This window comes from Rattus rattus, chromosome 3 (genome assembly GCF_011064425.1).
Source record: "Rattus rattus isolate New Zealand chromosome 3, Rrattus_CSIRO_v1, whole genome shotgun sequence".
Lineage (NCBI taxonomy): Eukaryota > Metazoa > Chordata > Mammalia > Rodentia > Muridae > Rattus > Rattus rattus.
Window position 1 is genome coordinate 97135801 of NC_046156.1, and position 19363 is coordinate 97155163.

Sequence of the window (19363 nt, forward strand, 5' to 3'; positions counted from 1 at the left end):
AAAAAATACCTTGTGGCAGCAGAAACTGGACTGAGTTGTTAAATACAAAAGACACGAAGTGGGGAGGTATGAGGGATGAGGGATGAGGACTGGATTGGGGAGGAGTTAGGGGGAGGAGCCTGAGATGACTATGACCAAAACACACCGCATGCATGTATGAAAACACCAATAGTGCATTTTAAAAATATATTTTAAAAATAAAAAGGTCTTTATAGTTTTGTATTTTGTATTTAGGTACTTGATCTCCTTAAAATTTATTTGTACATATGATATGATGGTACAAGGTAGTCTTTTCAATTATATTAATAAAGCATATGGCTGTCCGGTCGGGGTTGGCCCAGAACTACACGTAAGAGAGACATCCTTCCATCACTACCGTGCGGCAGCACAGCTGTCATCAATCAGGGATGCTGCTTGGTGAAGTCTCGGTATAGACTGTTCTGTGGCCCTGATTCTTTCTCCCCCAATGTAATCCCTCCCCTGGCTTAAGCCCCACTCTCTGTGGTGCTCTACATCTCCCTTTGGTTTTCTTCCAGAGTGTCTTAGAAATGATAGGTTCTTTATATGTCTACATAGAATTGAAAAGCAACTTATGAAGACTTCCCTCAATACACATAAAACACACTTTTCTCAGAACCTTGTGGAGATTTCATTGGATCATTTAAGAGGAGAATGTCCCCTTCAAAGTTCTTCCTCTTTAACTCCAGGGATATAGAGGGCCACCGCAAACATAAACACTTCAAATGCTAACACAGTTTTGAGGAAGTAGTTAGAACTTTGGAGATTTTTCTTCCTTTTAATTATTTAAGAGTTTGAGATGGTCTTTTTTGGATTTTTTTTTTTTTTTACATTTCAAACGTTACTCCTTTTCCCGGTTTCCTGGCCATAAGCCCCCTATTCCATCCCCCCTCCTTCTATAAGGGTATTCCCCCTCCCCAACAATCTCCCTTCCCGACTCCCCCCTGACATTCCCCTACACTGGAGGGTCCAGCCTTGGCAGGACCAAGGGCTTCCCCTTCCATTGGTGCCCAACAAGGCCATCCTCTACTACCTATGTGGCTGGAGCCATGGGTCTGTCCATGTATAGTCTTTGGATAATGGTTTAGTCACTGAGAGCTCTGGTTGGTTGGTATTGTTGTCCTTATGTGGTTGCAAGCCCCTTCAGTTCCTTCAATCCTTTCTCTAATTCCTCCAACAGGGACCCCATTCTCAGTTCAATGGTTTGCTACTAGCATTCGCCTTTGTATTTGACATGCTCTGGCTGTACCTCTCAGTAGATAGCTATATCAGGCTCCTGTCAGCATGCACTTCTTAGCCTCATCAAAACTGTCTAGTTTTGGTGGCTGTATGTATATGGGCCACATGTGGGGCAGGCCCTGAATGGCCATCCCTTCAGTCTCTGCTCCACACTTTGTCTCTGTATCCCCCTCCTATGAATATTTTTGTTCACCCTCTTAAGAAGGACTGAAGCATCCGCACTTTGGTTATTCTTCTTGAGCTCAATGTTGTCTGTGGATTGTATCTTGGGTAATCTGAGCTTTTGGGCTAATATCCACTTATCAGTGAGTGCATACCATGTGTGTTTTTCTGTGATTGAGTAACCTCACTCAGGATGATATTTTCTAGTTCCATTCATTTGCCTATGAATTTCATGAAGTCATTGTTTTTGATATCTGAGTAGTACTCCATTGTGTAGATGTACCACATTTTCTGTATCCATTCCTCTGTTGAGGGACATCTGGGTTCTTTCCAGCTTCTGGCTATTATAAATAAGGCTGCTATGAACATAGTGGATCATGTATCTTTGTTATATGTTGGAGCATCTTTTGGTTATATGCCCAGGAGAGGTATAGCTGGGTTCTCAGTAGTGCAATGTCCAATTTTCTGAGGAACCTCCAGACTGATTTCCAGAGTGGTTGTACAGTTTGCAATTCCACCAACAATGGAGGAGTGTTCCTCTTTCTCCACATCCTCTCCAGCATCTGTTGTCACCTGAGGTTTTTTTTTATCTTAGCCATTCTGATTGTTGTGAGGTAGAATCTCAGGGTGGTTTTGATTTGCATTTTCCTGATGACTAAGGATGTTGAACATTTCTTTAGGTACTTCTCAGCCATTTGATATTCCGCAACTGAGAATTCTTTGTTTAGCTCTGTACCCCATTGTTTAATAGGGTTATTTGTCTCTCTGGAGTCTAACTTCTTGAGTTCTTTGTATATTTTGGATATTAGCCCTCTATCAGATGTAGGATTGGTAAAGATCTTTTCCCAATCTGTTGGTTGCTGTTTTGTCCTAATGACGGTGTCCTTTGCCTTACAGAAGCTTTGTACTTTTATGAGTTTTGTTGATTCTTGATCTTAGAGCATAAGCCATTGGTGGTGTTTCAGGAAATTTTCCCCAGTGCCCATGTGATCGAAGCTCTTCCCTACCTTTTCTTCTATTAGTTTGAGTGTATCTGGTGTTATGTGGAAATCCTTGATTGACTTGAACTTAAGCTTTGTACAGAACATTAAGAATGGGTCAATTTGCATTCTTCTACATGTTGACCTCCAGTTGAACCAAAACCATTTGTTGAAAATGCTATCTTTTCCCCACTGGATGTTTTTAGCTCCTTTGTCAAAGATCAAGTGACCATAGGTGTGTGGGTTCATTTCTGGGTCTTTAATGCTATTCCATTGACCTGCCTACCTGTCTCTGTACCAATACCATACAGTTTCCATACAGTTTTTATCACTATTGCTTTGTAATACAGCTTGAGGTCAGGGAGTTCTTTTATTGTTGAGGATAGTTTTTGCTATCGAGATGGTCTTTAATGTATGTGTAGCTGTCAAATTTTAAGGCCAAAAGGCTTTAACTAAGAACATTAATAAGGTATAAAGTGTAGAAGCAGTTGCAATATCAAGGCTGAACTAATTCTTTTTGAGAGATAGCTCATTGGCCACCTGTGAGGCTCCACAAGAAGAACTATATGTTCTAATCAAAACTGATCTCTTTTGAAAAGGTCACAAATGAAAACTGTACGAGAATTACCTTCCCACATATTTTCCAGGAATCACAGCAAGTGATGGAGATGTTAGTGATCTGAAAATCAACTTCTTCAGTGCGCACAGCCTGTAGGTAATCTCCAGAAAGCTGATAAGAAATTGTCTTCAAATGCTTCATATCTATTGGGAGAATGGCAAGAAGGTATATTTGTGCTTTGAATTAAAAAAAAAAGCTCTATAATAAAATAAAAATTCAAACCCTTGCTGCAAATGCTTTGAATTATCTAACATTTGTTTTAAAGGATGAAAAACAAGGACCTTTGTTAAATTAAAATTAGAGAGGCATTTTCATTGATTAAAAATGAATGAAATTTTCTATTAAATAAAAAAGGAACATTCCTCTAAGAGATTTTTCATTATGTGGAGTTCCTAGACTCTTGTTTCCTCCCTCTCTCCCTCCCTCCCTCTTTCCTTCCTTCTTCTCCCACTCCTCTCTCTGTCCCTCCTCTTTTCTTCTTTCATTTCTTTTCTGTATTTTTTTTTTGAGACAGGATCTCAACCATATAGCCCCAACTGGCTTAGAACTCTATGTGGACCAAGGTGGTCTCAAGAACCCAGAGACCTGCCTGGCTGGAATTTAGACGTGTGCGCTGCCATGCCTGTGGACTTTAGTTTCTGTATGAAACAGTGAATTTCAAGAAGCCCCCTACAATATTACATGTTTAGTTACAAAAATACAAACTGAACTGATTACCTTAAGTATCTTTTCCATAACAGAAGAAACGTGATGCTGACTGGAAATCTAAGTTATTTCTTCCAAATTAGATGGTCCACGAGGAGGCCATCAAATGCATAAAGCTAGGATTTCTGATGTTAAATTCAATTCTCCTTCAAATGCTCCAGTTCTGACCTATACTGACCGGCCCTGGTGAGTCCGGGAAGGAAGTATTCAGGGGTCCTTCAACAGATTTTCCACATACAAGTTTGAGATCAGAGTGCAATGGATGCTCCCTAACACAGAGACAAACTTGCTAGTACTCAGCCACTATCTAAGAGGCATTCTGAGATGCTGCTAATTTATTTCAACTAACAATGACAGGACAGAGACCAAAACCTCTAAAAGCCAGAGGGCCCAGACCCCAGATCTCTTGACCCATTTTACCAGATACAGGCTGCATGATACTTGTGAATGAACATTTTCAGCATTATTTTAAGATATGCCAATTTGATGCCTTGGCCCAGCATGTGAGCTTTCTGATGACGCAGGGCATCCATGACAAAAGTCTTACCATCCTCAGTTCCCACGGGGCTCTGCTCTGGTATTATTGTGAAATGCCTGGCCATCTGACGTTCTTGTTTCCTACAAAACCGAAACAACCAAGCATAAATCCATGTCTCGGTTCAGAGTGGAAATAGTGCCCTACACATTTCCCCTGCTCGTGCTTTGTTATTTTAATCTCTTATCACTTATGAATCCAGTTTACGTGGTCAGAGCCTGCAAGTGGACCTACAGGCAAATTTCTCCAGCATAAGAATTCTGAATTGATTTATGTTTGACAATTTCTACTTAAAGTCAGTGAACTTGTTAGGTTTTTCTCTCTAATATCATCATCAGTATTACTATTATTATTTAGTATCTGTGTGTGTGTGTGTGTGTGTGTGTGTGTGTGTGTGTGTGTGTGTGTTGCAAGGGACTTAATTTGGGGCCTTGTATACACAAAGGAGGTATTCTACTACTGAACTGTATCCCTGGCTTTTGTGGGAACTTTTGAATCTCATAACATCAACCAGGAATTATAATGTGCTTGCTTTAGCTCATTTCTATTTCTATATAAGGAACATATTCTCATAATTCTGTGTTTTGAGAAACCAAGGCTCATTTTATGAGATGCTCTTCAGTCAGTGTATCCCATTTGGCTCAGCACCAGGGCCTGCATTACCTCTGCATAGCCTTCTCCTTTGCCTTGAGTCTGTCGGCATCACTGCCATGCGCTGCGTGAGGCGAAATACTGATTAATTCCATTTCGGGGCTTTTGGTGGTTAGCCTTTCCTCAGTGATATAATCAAGGAGGTTTTGAAACTGAAGACAGCAGGTCCTCTGAAAAACAAAGACCATGACCATGCTCTCATCACGGTGATGGTTAGTAAGGTCACAGGGGATGAAGCCCCCAAACCAAATGAGGTATAGGTGACAAGAGGCTAAAACTCCTCTTTCCTCTATTAGCTTTGCTGAGAGGACGTTCACACGCCACACAACCCACAAGCCTCAAAGATTCACCTCAGCTGTTTTTTCAATACTTGAGAGCACCCATCACCAGTCAGTTCAGATGAAACCTGTACCCACCAACAGTGGACCCCCATCCTCAGAGCGGCCACAAATCACACATCTGCTTCTTTGTTTTTGAGCCAGCAACTGATTTATCCAAGTCTACTTTGTGTAGCCAAGAGTGACCTTGAACTTGTGATTTTGTTTTTCAGTCTCCTTCCAAGCACTGGGAATACAGCACATGCTGCCACGCGAAGAGCCAGCCTGCCTCGATCGTAGGCGTAGAAGCCATCTTCTAGTAAAGACAAACCAGGCTCATTCCCTTCATGATTGAACCGGCTTCTTTGCCCTACCTTAACTACAAATGGTTCTGTGCTGCTTGTTCCAAGAATGGCATTTGTGTCTTTGTATCAAAAGGTTAATCAATTTCCAGACACAGCAAAATTGAAATAATCCCCTGCATCCGATCAGCTCTTTTGGGAACCTTTCCTTCCTACAAGGTTGCCTTGTCCAGCCTTGCTATGAAGCTGTATGCCTAGTCTAATTGTAACTTGTTATGCCGCATTTCGTTGATATCCCTGGGAGGCCTGCCCTTTTCTGAAGGGAAATGGAGGAGGTGTGGATCTAAGGTATCGGTTGAGCATGAGGGGATTGGGAAAACTGCAGTCGGGATATAATATCTAAATGAAGAGTAAATAATTTTTAAAAATCCGTGCTCAACAAACTCTTAGAAATTATGTCGAGTGTGGAAGTGTTTTTCCTGAAAAAGTTGTCAAAGTGTTTAGAGATGTGTCAGTCACTTGGCAAGGGCCCAGGTGAATGAAGCAAAACTTCCTAGCCCAATTCACTCAACTTTTGAATGGCAACAGAGGATTTTTTTTTTTTAACATCTTACCAGTTTACTGGGCACACTTCAGGTACAATGGTTTCACCTAGATTCAAAAACACTAGCAGATTGCTCATCAGTGACTTTGGCTATGACCTTTATTTGGTGTAAGTGTACCTTTAAGAAGTATTTTGGAACTTTTTTTTTTGTCTAGCCACAAAGCTGGGTATCCCTGGTTGTTGGTGATACATTCCACGTTTATTCGATTCTCAACATCTGATTGAGAAATGGTTTGTTGAGGTTGCATAGAATCAGTTCAAAATGATGTATGTATGCATGCATGTATGTATGTATGTATGTATGTATGTATGTATGTATGTATCTATCTATCTATCTTTCTATCTATCTATCTATCTATCTATCTATCTATCTCTCTTTTCTTCTTCTTCTTCTTCCTCTTCCTCCTCCTCCTCCTCTTCCTCTTTTTCCTCCTTCTTTATTTTCTCATGGGGCATCCACTTACTGCGTTGTTTTTTTTTTCCACCTTTCCAACTTATTTCAAATGTGGAATGAACTAATGACCTTTGAATGTTCTGTGTTGAGGTTTTTTGTTTGTTTGTTTGTTTGTTTGGTTGGTTGGTTGGTTAGTTTGGTTTGGTCAGCTTCACTTGTAGCCATGAGATGATAAGCTTTGATAATTGCCCTTAAATGGTCATTCTCAACTTCTGACTCCCCATCACTGAATCTATCACATTCAAGGCTCTCTACTCCATTGTGAAACTTCTTGAAGGACCAGAGGGATGCAAGTTGGCTGGCAGCTCTTCTCTTCTTTCCTCTCTCCCTCTATCCATCCCCTCCACCCCCAGCGCCTTATGTATACCAAGCTGGCCTCAAACCTTTAGCCTTCCTGTTTCTACCTCCTGAGTCCTGGAATGGTGTGTATGACCCACAGCACCAGGCTAAACCTACTGTCAGTTCCTATGGAGCTTTGTCAATACACTATTATCAGTCTTTTAAGTTATAGCTTCCTAGTGGATGCGATGTGGTTGTGGTTGGCATTTCTTTGACAGTTAACACCTAACCCTTAAGAATGATAATGTAAGAGAAAGAAGCAGGAGAAAATACTCCATCTGTTTAAAAATAACACACGTTCCTCAGTCAAATCTTATTTAGAACTAACTTACATGTGATTTCCCTTTGGTTCCAGCATCGTCAAGGGAAGTGTCCATATTAAAAAACAGTGACTGTAGATCACTTCCGCAGAATTCACACGTGGCTCCCAGTTCTTGTTCATCCTTCAGAGAAAGCGAGAGAAAGTGAAGAAGTGTCCTAAGGCCCAGCCAGCTTAGGGGTAACAGGAGTGGGGCTGTGAATGCTCAGCAGGGCCATGAAGGCAATGGGAGATGTGCCAATTTATTTGAGAACAATCATAACAGAAATACTTGATGGAGAACTTTTAAGGGTCTGAGGTTTTGTAGCTGATGGGACCAAGCTGGCAAGATCTGCATGGTCTAGCACGTGACATCATTTCCACTCTTAGAAGGGAATAAGGAGCCCTGAAGTGCACTTTGACTGCTGCTTTCTGGCACAGTTCTGTACAGCAAAGTCAAGTGCTTCGGCGATATGCAAATGGGAGAAGAAAGCTACAGAAAGGATGACGTCAGAGTCCTCTGGAATGGACAGAAGTATATGCTACGTAACCCATAAAAGCTAGTAAGAAAAAGCCTTGTCATTACTGTATGCATGTTTGATACTGTTTTGTCTCTATGACAGAATTCCTGACAGACTCAAATTTAATGAAGAAGGGTTTCTTCTGGCTTGTGACTTAGAGGATACAGTCTATCATGGCAGTAAGGCATGGCAGCAGTAGGTAGTACCTTGTGGCTTTGGTAACAGGAATGCAAAGTGACTGGTTACATTGCCTCAGCAGTCAGGAAGCAGAGAGCTAGGGCCTGAATGGGACAGTCTATGTGACTCATGAGACTCACTCCTAGGGACCCATTTCCTCCAGCAAGACTCCACCTCCTAAAGGTTCCACAGCCTTCTGAGACAGCATCATTAGCTGGGGACCAGGTAGCTAAACACATGAGCCTATGGGGGACATCTGACATTCACCGTGTACAATTGCCAACTTTCTACAGTAAGCCAGTCTTTCCTTCCTGGGGTACCTGTGCTTGGAGTTCTGAATGCAACAGGGCAATTCAGGAGGAGAGGAAGCAGATGAGGGGAAACAAACAAAACAGAAGTCAGGATGAGTCAGGTAACTATGAGAGGTTACTACACTCAGGCCATGTTGGTATTTGTTACAGCTATGATTTCAGAGGATTCTGGGCAAGTGAGTAGCTGAGTCTTAGAGGAAGAGTATGACCCACCAGCTCAAGAGAACTCTCAGGACATAAGCCTTTCCGGCTTAGAGGAAGGGGATTGCTCTGTTCAGGTCTGAAGAGTCTATGGAGTGACTATCAGGTTTCCAAACCAGAATAAACAGCCTATCAAATAGTTGTTGGTGTTAGGTTATATGGTGTCTAAGGTATTGCCTTTGTTAGTACCACACAGTTCAACTGCTATGCATAATGGCGATACATTCAGGACATTCCCATATGTGCTGTGATACTGGGACAAAACCCTGCACTTACTCTTACTATGCACAAGACATCACCTAGTACATCTCAAAAGACATCATTAAGGGGATCTGGGTCTGGGAGTGTGCATTCTCTTCACATGGTCACATATTATCCCAGATTTGGCAATGGCCATGTTTCCAGCCGTTCCTTTACCACTCTGGCCCATGGAATTACTAAGGAAACCCTTATCTAGCTTGTCAAATACTGGCATTAACTGGTTCCTTAATATCCTTAAATATGGCAAAGGTTCACCTGTATTTGCAGGCTTTGTGGCCACTACTGTTGGTTGAATTGTGCCTTCCCAGAACGTACAGTGACTGTTTAACCTCTGGTTACCTGGGCATGTGATTTATTTGGTCTTTATGAAGTCCACCAAGTTAGAATGGGGTTATTGGGATAGGTCTTAATCTAGTATTATTGGTGTTGCCAGTAGAGAAGGACCTTTGGACATAGGGACCCAACAAGAAGCCAGTGAATACTGAGGCAGAGACTTGCAGGGTACAAATGCCAGCCAAGGATGGCTACACACTGTCCACCAGATCATAAAGTCAGGAACATGAAGAGACTCTCCTCACAGTGGTGACCCTGTTGATAACCGGATTCAGACTTGTAGCCTTCTGAACCATAGGGCAGAGGCTCTTTTGTTTTACGGCGTTCAGATGAGAGGAGTTAGGAAGTCACCCCATGTGCTATTTTAAGTAAAGGAACCCTTTGCTTTGATTCTTTTAAAGTATAATCACGTCTACTGTACAAATCACTGTGTAGCCCCATATGGCCCTTTACAGAAATAGTAAAGCACATGAATTGAAGTACCTTCAAGATAACATCCATACAGGAGTACTCTTTTCTGTATGACAGAATGGTTGGTGGCCCAATGCTGGGTAATGTCCTTAGAGAAGTTTCAAAAAAATTTACAAAGTCTTCGTTAAACTAAAAATTAAGGAGAGAGAGAGAGAAAATCATTAGAGATCGAATAAGTCACTTTACAAGAACGATGCATTCGTTATCACGACCAATAGCTCTTACCTCCATCTCACATAAAATGCTTAGCTTGGGCTCCTCAGGATTAATTACCCAGTTTTCTGCAGAGAAAGTATGGATGAAGATGGAAAATTGCAAGCCATTTTGCACTGTATTCTATTTTTCTCCACTTTAGAGATTCTCCCCCATCCTAACCCACTAGGACTCAAGCACAAATAGGTATGCATATACACACATGCATGCCCGACATGCCCATGCACACACACATTCATATACGTGCACCTCTGCCCCTTTCACTCACACTGCTTGCCAGGGTACGTCCCCAGTGCTGTGCAAGACAGGTTTGTTCCTTACTGACAATCTGTCTTTTCCAGCAAAAGAAGATGAAGCAAGCAACTGTTTACCTCTTAACTTAGAAGCCAGATTTTCTTGGGGCGCTTCTGTTATCTCAATGGATGGTATTCTTTCTAACAACAACAACAATGAAAACAACAAAGTATGTATTTATCATCGATCTTGAAAAAGGAGAAACAAAGTTGACTATGGAAAAAGATCAGAGAAGCCAGTGCCTGTGTTTGTTTCATTTTGAATTTACCCTCCTTTTCCGAAATGGTGAACAATGGGAGCAGCCACCAACCACTCTGCATACATTCCTAGGTTTAAAGCAGCTAGAGTTGGAATTATGAATCCAGAGACCAAGAGGACGGCCCTGAGAGGTAACAGCCCTCTCTGTCCCAGAGCAACCAGGGACAATGAGAGTCATTAGATCTTAGAAGGTGATCTGTCAGGGAGAGTGTGTGTTATCTGAAGAAAACATTAAATATACTTTTAAGGCATTATGTCAACAAACAGAAGTGCTAGTTCAAGCATAAAAATCAATGCACAACAATTATCATTAAGGCCTTATTTGGGTTCAATAAAACAACTAACCTTGGAGCATCTCATGCCCCTAGAGTGGACTACCAAGTAGTCACTTCAGAGGAACAGTCACTCCTGATGTGGAACGGTGGCATGCTGTCTTAGTCCATTTGGGATGCTATAACAGCATGCTAGGAAGTGCTTTGGTGTCACAGGAGGGCTTGTTTCTTGGCTAACAGATGTTGCCCAGTATCTCAATGTTTACGTGGACTGCCCAGATTCAGCATGAGCTCTACTGCTGTTCGATACCAGTTGAACTTGCAGTTTGCAAGTCAGCCTCCCAATAAAACCTAAATAATCAGGGGACTCACTTATTCGCTTTCTAGCAGAAATTCGTTGAAGCCAACTTTGGTCTTCCGTTTGTATCGATATCTGAACTCGTTCATAGAAACTTGGGTACATAAGTCTGAAATTTAAATCAAAATGTTAGAGTGTAATTATATGGTTGTTAGCAAGTCTACTCTAGATAGTATAGTTTTAGTTGAATGACATATGCCCATGGAAAGTCCTGATGTTTTCTTTTAAAATAATTTCTTCTGTTCCTATCTTTTCAGTAAAGTTAAACATGATATGTTCGATCAAATAAATTCTTTGGAAAATCTTCCTGAAAGTCCTCAGATTTGAGGTCCACGAAGGACAATGAGAACTGGCCTTTTGGGTAAAAGTTTTATTAGGAGTTATGTAATGTCATAGATAGGAATGGTGGGAGTTGTAAAAATATTCAGGCCCATGAGGTTAAGTGGGGGAGGGAAGGCTCCATAACAAGGAGTTGATGTGGCAAGCAGACCATAGTGCACATTGGTTGTGTTTGACTTTCAAGAAGCAGAGAAAGTGGGAAAGATTTAGCTTTTCAGTGACTATCCATTAAAAAGGATGTGACCTGTTGCTCCTGGTTGCTTAGGATGCTTAGTAAACATTCTCTGAAGAAGTGAGGTCCATAGACTCATAGTCAGCCACAGGAGAATCCCTGACATTTCTTTCATGGCAACCATCAAGGTAGAGAAAGAGACTGCCATGGGTGTGCATAGACTCAGCAGGCCCAGCTCAAACTTAACACTTTCTAGATCCCAGAGTTTTTTTTCATGGAGGGATTTACTAGTACTATATCTGTGCATGTGCAAAATTCTCTTGCTTGTGCTAGTGATGTGCACATTTGAACATTTACGTAAATTTAAATTAGCACAGTGTGTTCATTTTCTTTAGTTTAAAATTACAGAGGGCTGAGCTTTCTGGCCAGGCTGCCTTGCTTTGTTTTTCAAGACAGGGTTTTTCTGTGTAGCCTGGCTATCCTGAAACTTGCTCAACAGATCAGGCTAGCCTTGAACTTGGCTGCCTACATTTCCTGAATGCTAAGACATTACATAGACTTTTAAAGTGCTGGTGTTATGGCAAACTTGTTGTAATTAAGAGACTTCTTTTCCTTATCTGAGTAGTTTAATCAGCTATTTGATTAATGCAGGGAAGTAAGAATTTAATAACTCTAGTGATAACAAGTAAATGAGTTTTTCCAATCTCCCTTATTTCTTGGCATTTTAATTAAATCATTGCATCTTCTGAAATGATCAGACAACATTATTTCAGTTCCTCAATTTAGCATTGTTACTTTTTCCTGCAGACTTCAACTGTATCTTCCCCTGTCATTTTGACACTTTGTTTCCTGGCACATTGCATCAGTGAAGCGCTTTTTGTTTTTCAGTTCTGAAGCAACTGTGTCCTGGAATAGGCAAAGAGCTCCTCTGTGGAGGCCACTTATGCAAGTCTCTGAGGGAATCTTGTTTATCTAAACTTCCCGAGAGACAAGCTGTGGGTACTACCAGTAAAGCAACATGAGAGGGGAATCTCAAGACATTTGCTGTGTATTCTCCCCCATCCCCAACCCCCAGTGCAATAGCTAACAAAAATGAACACATTCATGCCTTCCTTAGTCTTCTACCAACGTTTTTGCATGGAATTTTTGGGTGGAAGATAAATGAGAATGGCCACAGAATTCACTTTGTGGAGAGCATACTAGGTAGGAATGAATACTGCTTTACCTGCGATATTTTGATTACCTTCACAAAAGCTAACCAAGGCCTTAGTATTTCCTTTCCACTGGCAAGGAAATGGAGGCCCATGAAGACAAAGGGATGTCTAAAAGAGTCAGAAAGGCTTCTGTCTGGGTCCAAGACTTATTTTGTCGCATTCACCTGTGTCTTAGGTATCTATTCATTGCTGTGAAGAGATACTGTAACCAAGGCAACGCCTATAAATCAGTGTTAGTCCATGATCAACATGGTGGGAAACTGGCAGGCATGCTGCGGCAGATGAGTGCTTTACATCCTGATTCTTAGGTAGAAGAGTCGGGAGGGGAGAGGGAAGAGAGGAGAGGACAGGAGACTGGGCTTTTGAAACCTCATAGCCCCCCACTGACTCGCTTCCTTAACAAGGCCACGCCCCCTAATCCTTCTAATCTTTCTCAAACAGCTCCACTCCCTGATGGCTAAGCATTTAAATATGTGAGCCTATAGAGCCATTCTCGCTCAAACCACCACAATTTGCCCTTTAAAGTGCCCTGTTTCAGTGAGAATAGCAGTAAGGCAAGTGAAAATAGAGTTGAACTGATGTTGGCCGCATTTTTAGGGCATTAAAACACACACACACACACACACACACACACACACACACACACACACACACACACACACACACACAGCAAAGAATACTTTGACATTTGTGTGTGTGTTTAGCTTTTAAGCCATCATCTTACAAAGATTTATGAGACACAAGAAGCTTGTCTGGGAGAGAGAGCTTCCCATGGACTTGAAATAGCATGGCTGAAAAGCACAGCAACAAGGTGGCACAGTGTACAATCCTTTCTTTCCCCTTTGAAGATTTTACTGAAACAAACACCAGACTCTTAAATGTCCAGCCTTAAAAAATATGCTCTAATTGGTATATAAGTAATACTTAGCTTTGAAAGGAGGAAAGCTAAAGCAGAGGGTACAGGAGCTTAAGACAAGAGGTTTTCCCAAAAGGGAATTTCTGAGAAATTTCGGTCTTCATGCAACCAAGCATAGAACCAAATGAATGGTGGCTATCGTGACCGTAAGTCAAGAAATGACCCCGGACAATCCAGCCCCCAAAGCTCCCTGCTCTCCCATTATATGAGGCAACTGGTGTCAGTTTTCTTTAAATAAAATTTATGTTAATATTTTTGTGTCTGAGTGAGTTGTCTGCATGTATGCATGAGCACCACATGTGTGCCTGGTGTCCCTGGAGACCAGTAGAGGGAGGGCATCTGGAACTGGAGAGAGTGACAGGTGCTTGTTAGGGACTACATGGATACTAGGAATGGAACTTGAACCCTGTGCAGGAGCAGCAAGTACTTTTAACCTCCAAGGCATCTCTCCAGATCTAGTAGTTTTATTTCTAAAGGAAAGGAAAGAACGGCTTGTTAATGTGGTTGCTGAAAAATGGTCATATACCTGGGCAGTTTTCCCCTTGAATGAGAAACAGAGAATATAGTTGCTGACTCAACAAGCTCTAGGAAAGAAAGACTGGAAAGGAGAAAGTTAGGATGAAAGGAAGGTGAGAGAGAGAGAGAGAGAGAGAGAGAGAGAGAGAGAGAGAGAGAGAGAGGAGGGAGGAAGGGAAGGAGGGGGAGCAGATAGAAGATTGAGCATCCCACCATAAAGAATTTTAACTACAAAATATAGCATCCTTTTCTTAACTTCACTAATGGTGGGGTCACAGACTAATGAGAATGCTAGCTGTGATATTCTCCCTCATCTGCCCAGGGTTCCTGTAAGCTGTCCTACCTTAGAAAAGTGAAGTACTCACTCACTGTAGGAAGGTCTCATTTCAGCTGCCTGCCAGTCATTCATTTATAAATGTCAACAGATAACTAAGGACTGTCATTACTTAAAAATAACTGATATCAGAAAAGAAAGAGATCATGGAAAAAGGAATAAAAGTACATTAGCATGACATATTAATATATTATCAGGCCTTCAAAGACAGTAAAGAACAGTCAGAAAGCGTTCTGAACATCAATGGTTCTCAGAATGACAACCATGAATCGCAGAATAAAAATGTCCATGCACATGCCATACGCTAACGTTTAAGCATCAAAAATCTTGAAGATACTGAAAATATAAAAAGGAAGGACGGAGAATCCTACCCAACAGGCACAGTGCGCATTCTGAAGGGAGGAAGAGAGACAACAGGAAGGAAATGAAAACCAGAAGGGAATTAGACTGATCACCAAGACTGGATCCTGGAAAGCAAAGAGGCAGTGTCTTCAGAGCTCCGAAGGACAACGCTTGAAATCACATTCCATGATGCTAGGTGGTGTTAGTAATAGAGTAAGTAAAAGCATAGGGGTGAAATGGAGACATTTCCAGGCAGACAAGAGTTTATAGAGATTTGAGTACTCAAACTACATGAAAAAAAAAATGTGCCTAAAGAATTTCCTCAGCAAACAGAAAGGTGATAAGCTGGGAGTCAATGGACTGCAGCTACTGGCTCAGCCCAGAAAAAGCGAAGGCAACTGAACTCAACTGAATGGGAAATCTTTTTTTCAGACAAGAGGATTTGCTAACATCAGATTTCATGCTCTCGGCCTTGGACCTAATATATTGGCTTCTCAGCACGCACTTGAGTGTGTTTATTACCCTTCAACTTTTAAATGCAAATTGTTCCCGAAGCACTACTGATCGATTGTAGCTAACAAAACAATGCACATTATAAAAGTAGTATAATATAAAAACTGCAAAGTAATAGAATTTCATATGAACGTGTAGCTAATGTAATTTGGAAGCACTCCTCTCTCTATATTTATAATTTGTTGTTAATTTAAAAAAAACTAAATGAGAAGAGATAGAAGAAAGCAGTAGTGGATGTAGTATTAATATTTTATAAATCGTCACTAATGCCGACAAACCAAAAAGTAGAAGTTTAAATTTTTTACAATTCAGAATCCTAGGAAATTAAAAGTAATATAAATATCAAAAAAAAAAGAAAAGGAAAAGAAAAAAATGGAAAGGAAGCCCAGACTTAAGCCAGAATTTGATAAATCGACTGAAAATGTTCTTTAAAATTATAGTTGAAGGGGTAGACAGGTAGCTTAACTGGTAATGTGCTTGCCTTGCAAATGCAAGGCTGTGAGCTCCAACCCCAGACCACATCTAAAAGGCTGGTGGTAAAGATGGATGGGCCCCTGGGTCTTGCTAGCCAGCTAGCCTAACTTAGTGGTTGAGGTCAGGCCAGTCAAACAGCACCTAAAGATGATACCTCAGGTGATCACTGGCCTATGCATTAACACAGACACATGGAAACATGTATCTCACACCCACACACTCAGGAGGACATATGAGTGGAGGTGCCTGTTGCAACCAGAGGCTTTAGACCCTGCCGGAGCCTGTAGCTGGAGTTACAGGCAGTTGTGCGATGCCTCAGGTGGGCGCTGGAAACTCAACTCCATCTACTCCTAACTAAAGAGCTCTCTTCCACTCCCACGACTTATTATTGTCTGCACAGCATGCGTTTACTTTGGATCACGTTGATAAGCAGACACATCAAACATACAATTGGGTAATAAGGTGGAGACAGGAACGTCATCTCTATCTCTTACAAAGTGCCTACTAGTGTAAGGGGTTTCGTTTGTTTGTTTTTACGTTTCATGATTCATGCTATGTAAGATAGAGTGGCCCGAAACTTGGGATCCTCTTACCACGGCCTCTGGAACGTTGGGATTACAGCAAGTCCTAGCATGCTTGGGAAAACCAAAACTAAAACCAACACTTTTGAGTAAGCAAGTTGTAAGTTCCTTGGATTATTTATAACAAGTCTATCTAAAAAGGTAAACAATTATCTGCTTTAAAAAAATACTGACAATTGAAAACATTTTCTTACCTATCTACAGTCACTTCAGACAAGTCTTTCTTAAATGTTTGAAATATTTTGGGATAGCCTGTCAAATGAAACATTAAACAGTTTAGCCACTTCGTGCCACAGTTTCTCCAAGGCAAGTTTTGTTCCCAGAGAACATTTGGTGAGGGCTGTACCAGCGTGCTTGTCACAGGGGTGTGTGTATGATTTGTGTACGCTGATAAACAAAATATCCTAGAATGCACAAGGACACCATGCTTTCCCCCAACAGTAAAGATACGCCGCCCACAGTAAAATGTGAACTTTGAGTTCAAGAAGCTCGTTCTAAATGCTCTGCTTCCCTTTAAAATAAGACAGAGATCCCAGCAAGGGAGTTCATTCAGTGCACAGGAGAGAGCGGCCGTGTTACAGCAGAACTGCTTCAGTAAGTAGTTCAGCACCCCACAGGCACTAGTGCCCCAGGATGACCACATTCCACCTTTCACTTTTGCTGAACGATTTCCTTTACATCCTGCACTAGGAACTGTCATAGCAGTTAGCCAAGACTTGATAGTGTAAGAGCAGTGGGGGAGGGGGAAGCACAGGCCGCCTTTCAGGCCAGGATCCCAAGGGAGGAGAAGCCCAACGCTACTTTTGTGGACCGAGATGCTGCTGGAAACACGAGAACCGTCGCTGCGTGGCGGGGGCAGCTCTTCTTCGCTCCATGAGGGACTGGACAACGGGCTGGGCGGGGACGTAGAGCTCAGGCTGGGGCTGGACACACTAGTTAGGCGGGGACGAAGTTCCCCCGAGTCTTCGTCAAAGACTCCACTGAGGTCCACCGCCTTCCAGATATCATCGTCCATCAACAACTCAGGGAACTCGCTCAGGCTTGACTGCTGCATGCTCACCCTATCATCCCTCCTCCGAGCTCCCTGCTCCTCCTGCTTTCCCTCCTCCTCCTGCTCCTCCTGCTCCTCCTGCTCCTCCTGCTCCTCCTGCTCCTCCTGCTCCTCCTGCTCCTCCTGCCCCCCTGCTCCTCCTGCTCCTCCTGCTCCCCCTGTTCCCCCTGCTCCCCCCTGCTCCCCCTGCTCTCCCTGCTCCCCTGCTCCCCCCCCTGCTCCCCTGTTCCCTGCTCCCCCTGCTCCCCCTGCTCCCCCTGCTCCCCCTGCTCCCCCTGTTCCCACTGTTCCCACTGCTCCCACTGCTCCCCCTGTATCCCCTCCCCCTGTATCCCCTGTATCCCCTGTGCCTCCCATGCTCCCTGCTCCCCCTGCGTCCCCTGCTCCTTCTCTTCCACCATCTTCTCTTTCCCCTTTGACGCTTCATTCTGCTCCTTTAACTTTGGGTTTGCTCTTTCCAGGATTCTGCACACCCCTGACGCCACATATCTGCCGGCAGCCCCGCAAGGCTCAGTGGTTGAGCGTCTGTCTCCCAGGGCAACCTACGACCTTTCGACCTTTCGGGGGTTTAAAGCCACAGGACCCCTTTAGCGCTCCCGGTGGTAGGTGGTCCCTCACTCCCCCCCAGAGCTAACCTTCTTTCTGCCTTTGCTTTCAAGGTCTCTGAGCCCCTCCCAGATGGCAAAGAAGCAACCTCCCTTTCCTTGGAGTCAGCCCTTCTCGATTTTTAAGAGGATGTGGCTTCTGGGAACCAATACCCACAATGTCACTTGGCACTGAGGGAACTGTGAATTTGATTTTTTAGTAGAAGAATGCCTTTTGGAAATTACAGTAAAGTTCTGCTTATGATATTAGACACCAGCCTTTGGTCTGTAGTTTGCTGACTTATGATTACATTATCTTATGTTTGCTGCTGCTGTTGCTGTTGTTTGGCGTCCTGTATATTTTGCTGCTGAGATATTTTGGGCTACTCTAGCCCTGGTTTGGTTGATTACTTGATCCATCCTTTTGTTTTGGAAATAGAAAACACTTCTATGTTACTTTAAATTATTTTTTTTGTGTACAATATTTGCACATACTAAAGATGGTATCCAGGAAAACATGGTGGACATCTGGTTGACTCACTCATTGGATGCCCAGGGTCAGGCCCGTGAGTCACTAAGCGTGATTTCTGCTATTTCACTTGACTTCTGCTAGTCTATTTCTGGGGGGAAACTGGGAACGATGATGCCTTTAAGATATTTGTGGGTATTGATTATTATGGAATAATGGCCTATAATTTTAGACATAGTCTAAGACCACTGGGAATGCCACAGTAGGGACGTGGAGGTACTGAATTTAACTGCAGTGTGACATTTTTGGAAGGTCCTATCTGAGGATAGACTTCCCCCAAAGTGGTTTGGGAGAGGATCTAAGGAGCTGCTCATGTTTCGGAAGGCAGGGCAACTCCATGATGGAGACTATGTGGTGGCACAGTGGCCTTAACGTTTGTTTTCATTTAGACAAACACACATGGTCCCGTTTTGTGGTTGGTTCACTGAGCAATTATTTTTATGGCTGCTAATTCGACTCTATATTTATTAAGCACTCCTGTGAGCCAGGTCTCTGTTGGGTGGAGAGCCAGGACACTAGGTAAAAGCCTGCCTAAGTAGCTGTCAAGAGTACCTAACTACTTGGCAGGGTTCATCAAGGTCACAGGCATTAGAATATAGACCAGGGAGTGGGTGGCAGAAGAGGTCCAATACTCATGTGGGTGGGGCAGAGAGAAACTGCACAGAATGTTTTTGAAAGACTGGAAGGTCTCCAAGGCCAATGGAATGCTTGCTACAGGCTAGTGAGGCAGTCCAGATGTTTGAGTGGCTTGGGAAGAAAGGTCAAGTGTGGGCGGACAGGACCATGGAGAGCAGCACATCAGACTCAGGGCAGGAAGTCGCGCTCCAGAAACCTTGTGCGGTTTGGGAGTGAGAGCAGTAGGTGGGACTTTAAGAAGTCCGATTCAGACAGTTTTAGAACGTTGG

At 42.7% G+C, this 19363-nt stretch overlaps 1 protein-coding gene and 1 long non-coding RNA gene across 2 annotated transcripts in view; one reads left to right on the top strand and one right to left on the bottom strand.

Moving 5' to 3' along the window:
- Positions 1–3132, top strand: part of LOC116896856 — an 18383-nt gene extending 15251 nt beyond the window's left edge. Inside the window, exon 3 of the long non-coding RNA XR_004387373.1 lies at positions 3047–3132. This is a non-coding gene — a long non-coding RNA (uncharacterized LOC116896856). The remainder of the gene's footprint in view (positions 1–3046) is intronic.
- Erich6 (glutamate rich 6) overlaps positions 1–17375 on the bottom strand; it is a 26486-nt gene extending 9111 nt beyond the window's left edge. Inside the window, exons 1-10 of the mRNA XM_032898364.1 lie at positions 17096–17375; positions 16489–16546; positions 10908–11002; positions 10083–10145; positions 9724–9779; positions 9511–9627; positions 7258–7368; positions 4922–5079; positions 4271–4341; positions 3028–3161 (exon numbers count right to left, since the gene is read on the bottom strand). Of these exons, the coding sequence (XP_032754255.1) occupies positions 3028–3161; positions 4271–4341; positions 4922–5079; positions 7258–7368; positions 9511–9627; positions 9724–9779; positions 10083–10145; positions 10908–11002; positions 16489–16546; positions 17096–17348 (1116 nt within the window). The 5' untranslated portion in view covers positions 17349–17375. The remainder of the gene's footprint in view (positions 1–3027; positions 3162–4270; positions 4342–4921; positions 5080–7257; positions 7369–9510; positions 9628–9723; positions 9780–10082; positions 10146–10907; positions 11003–16488; positions 16547–17095) is intronic.
- Between the last annotated feature and the right edge of the window lie 1988 nt (positions 17376–19363).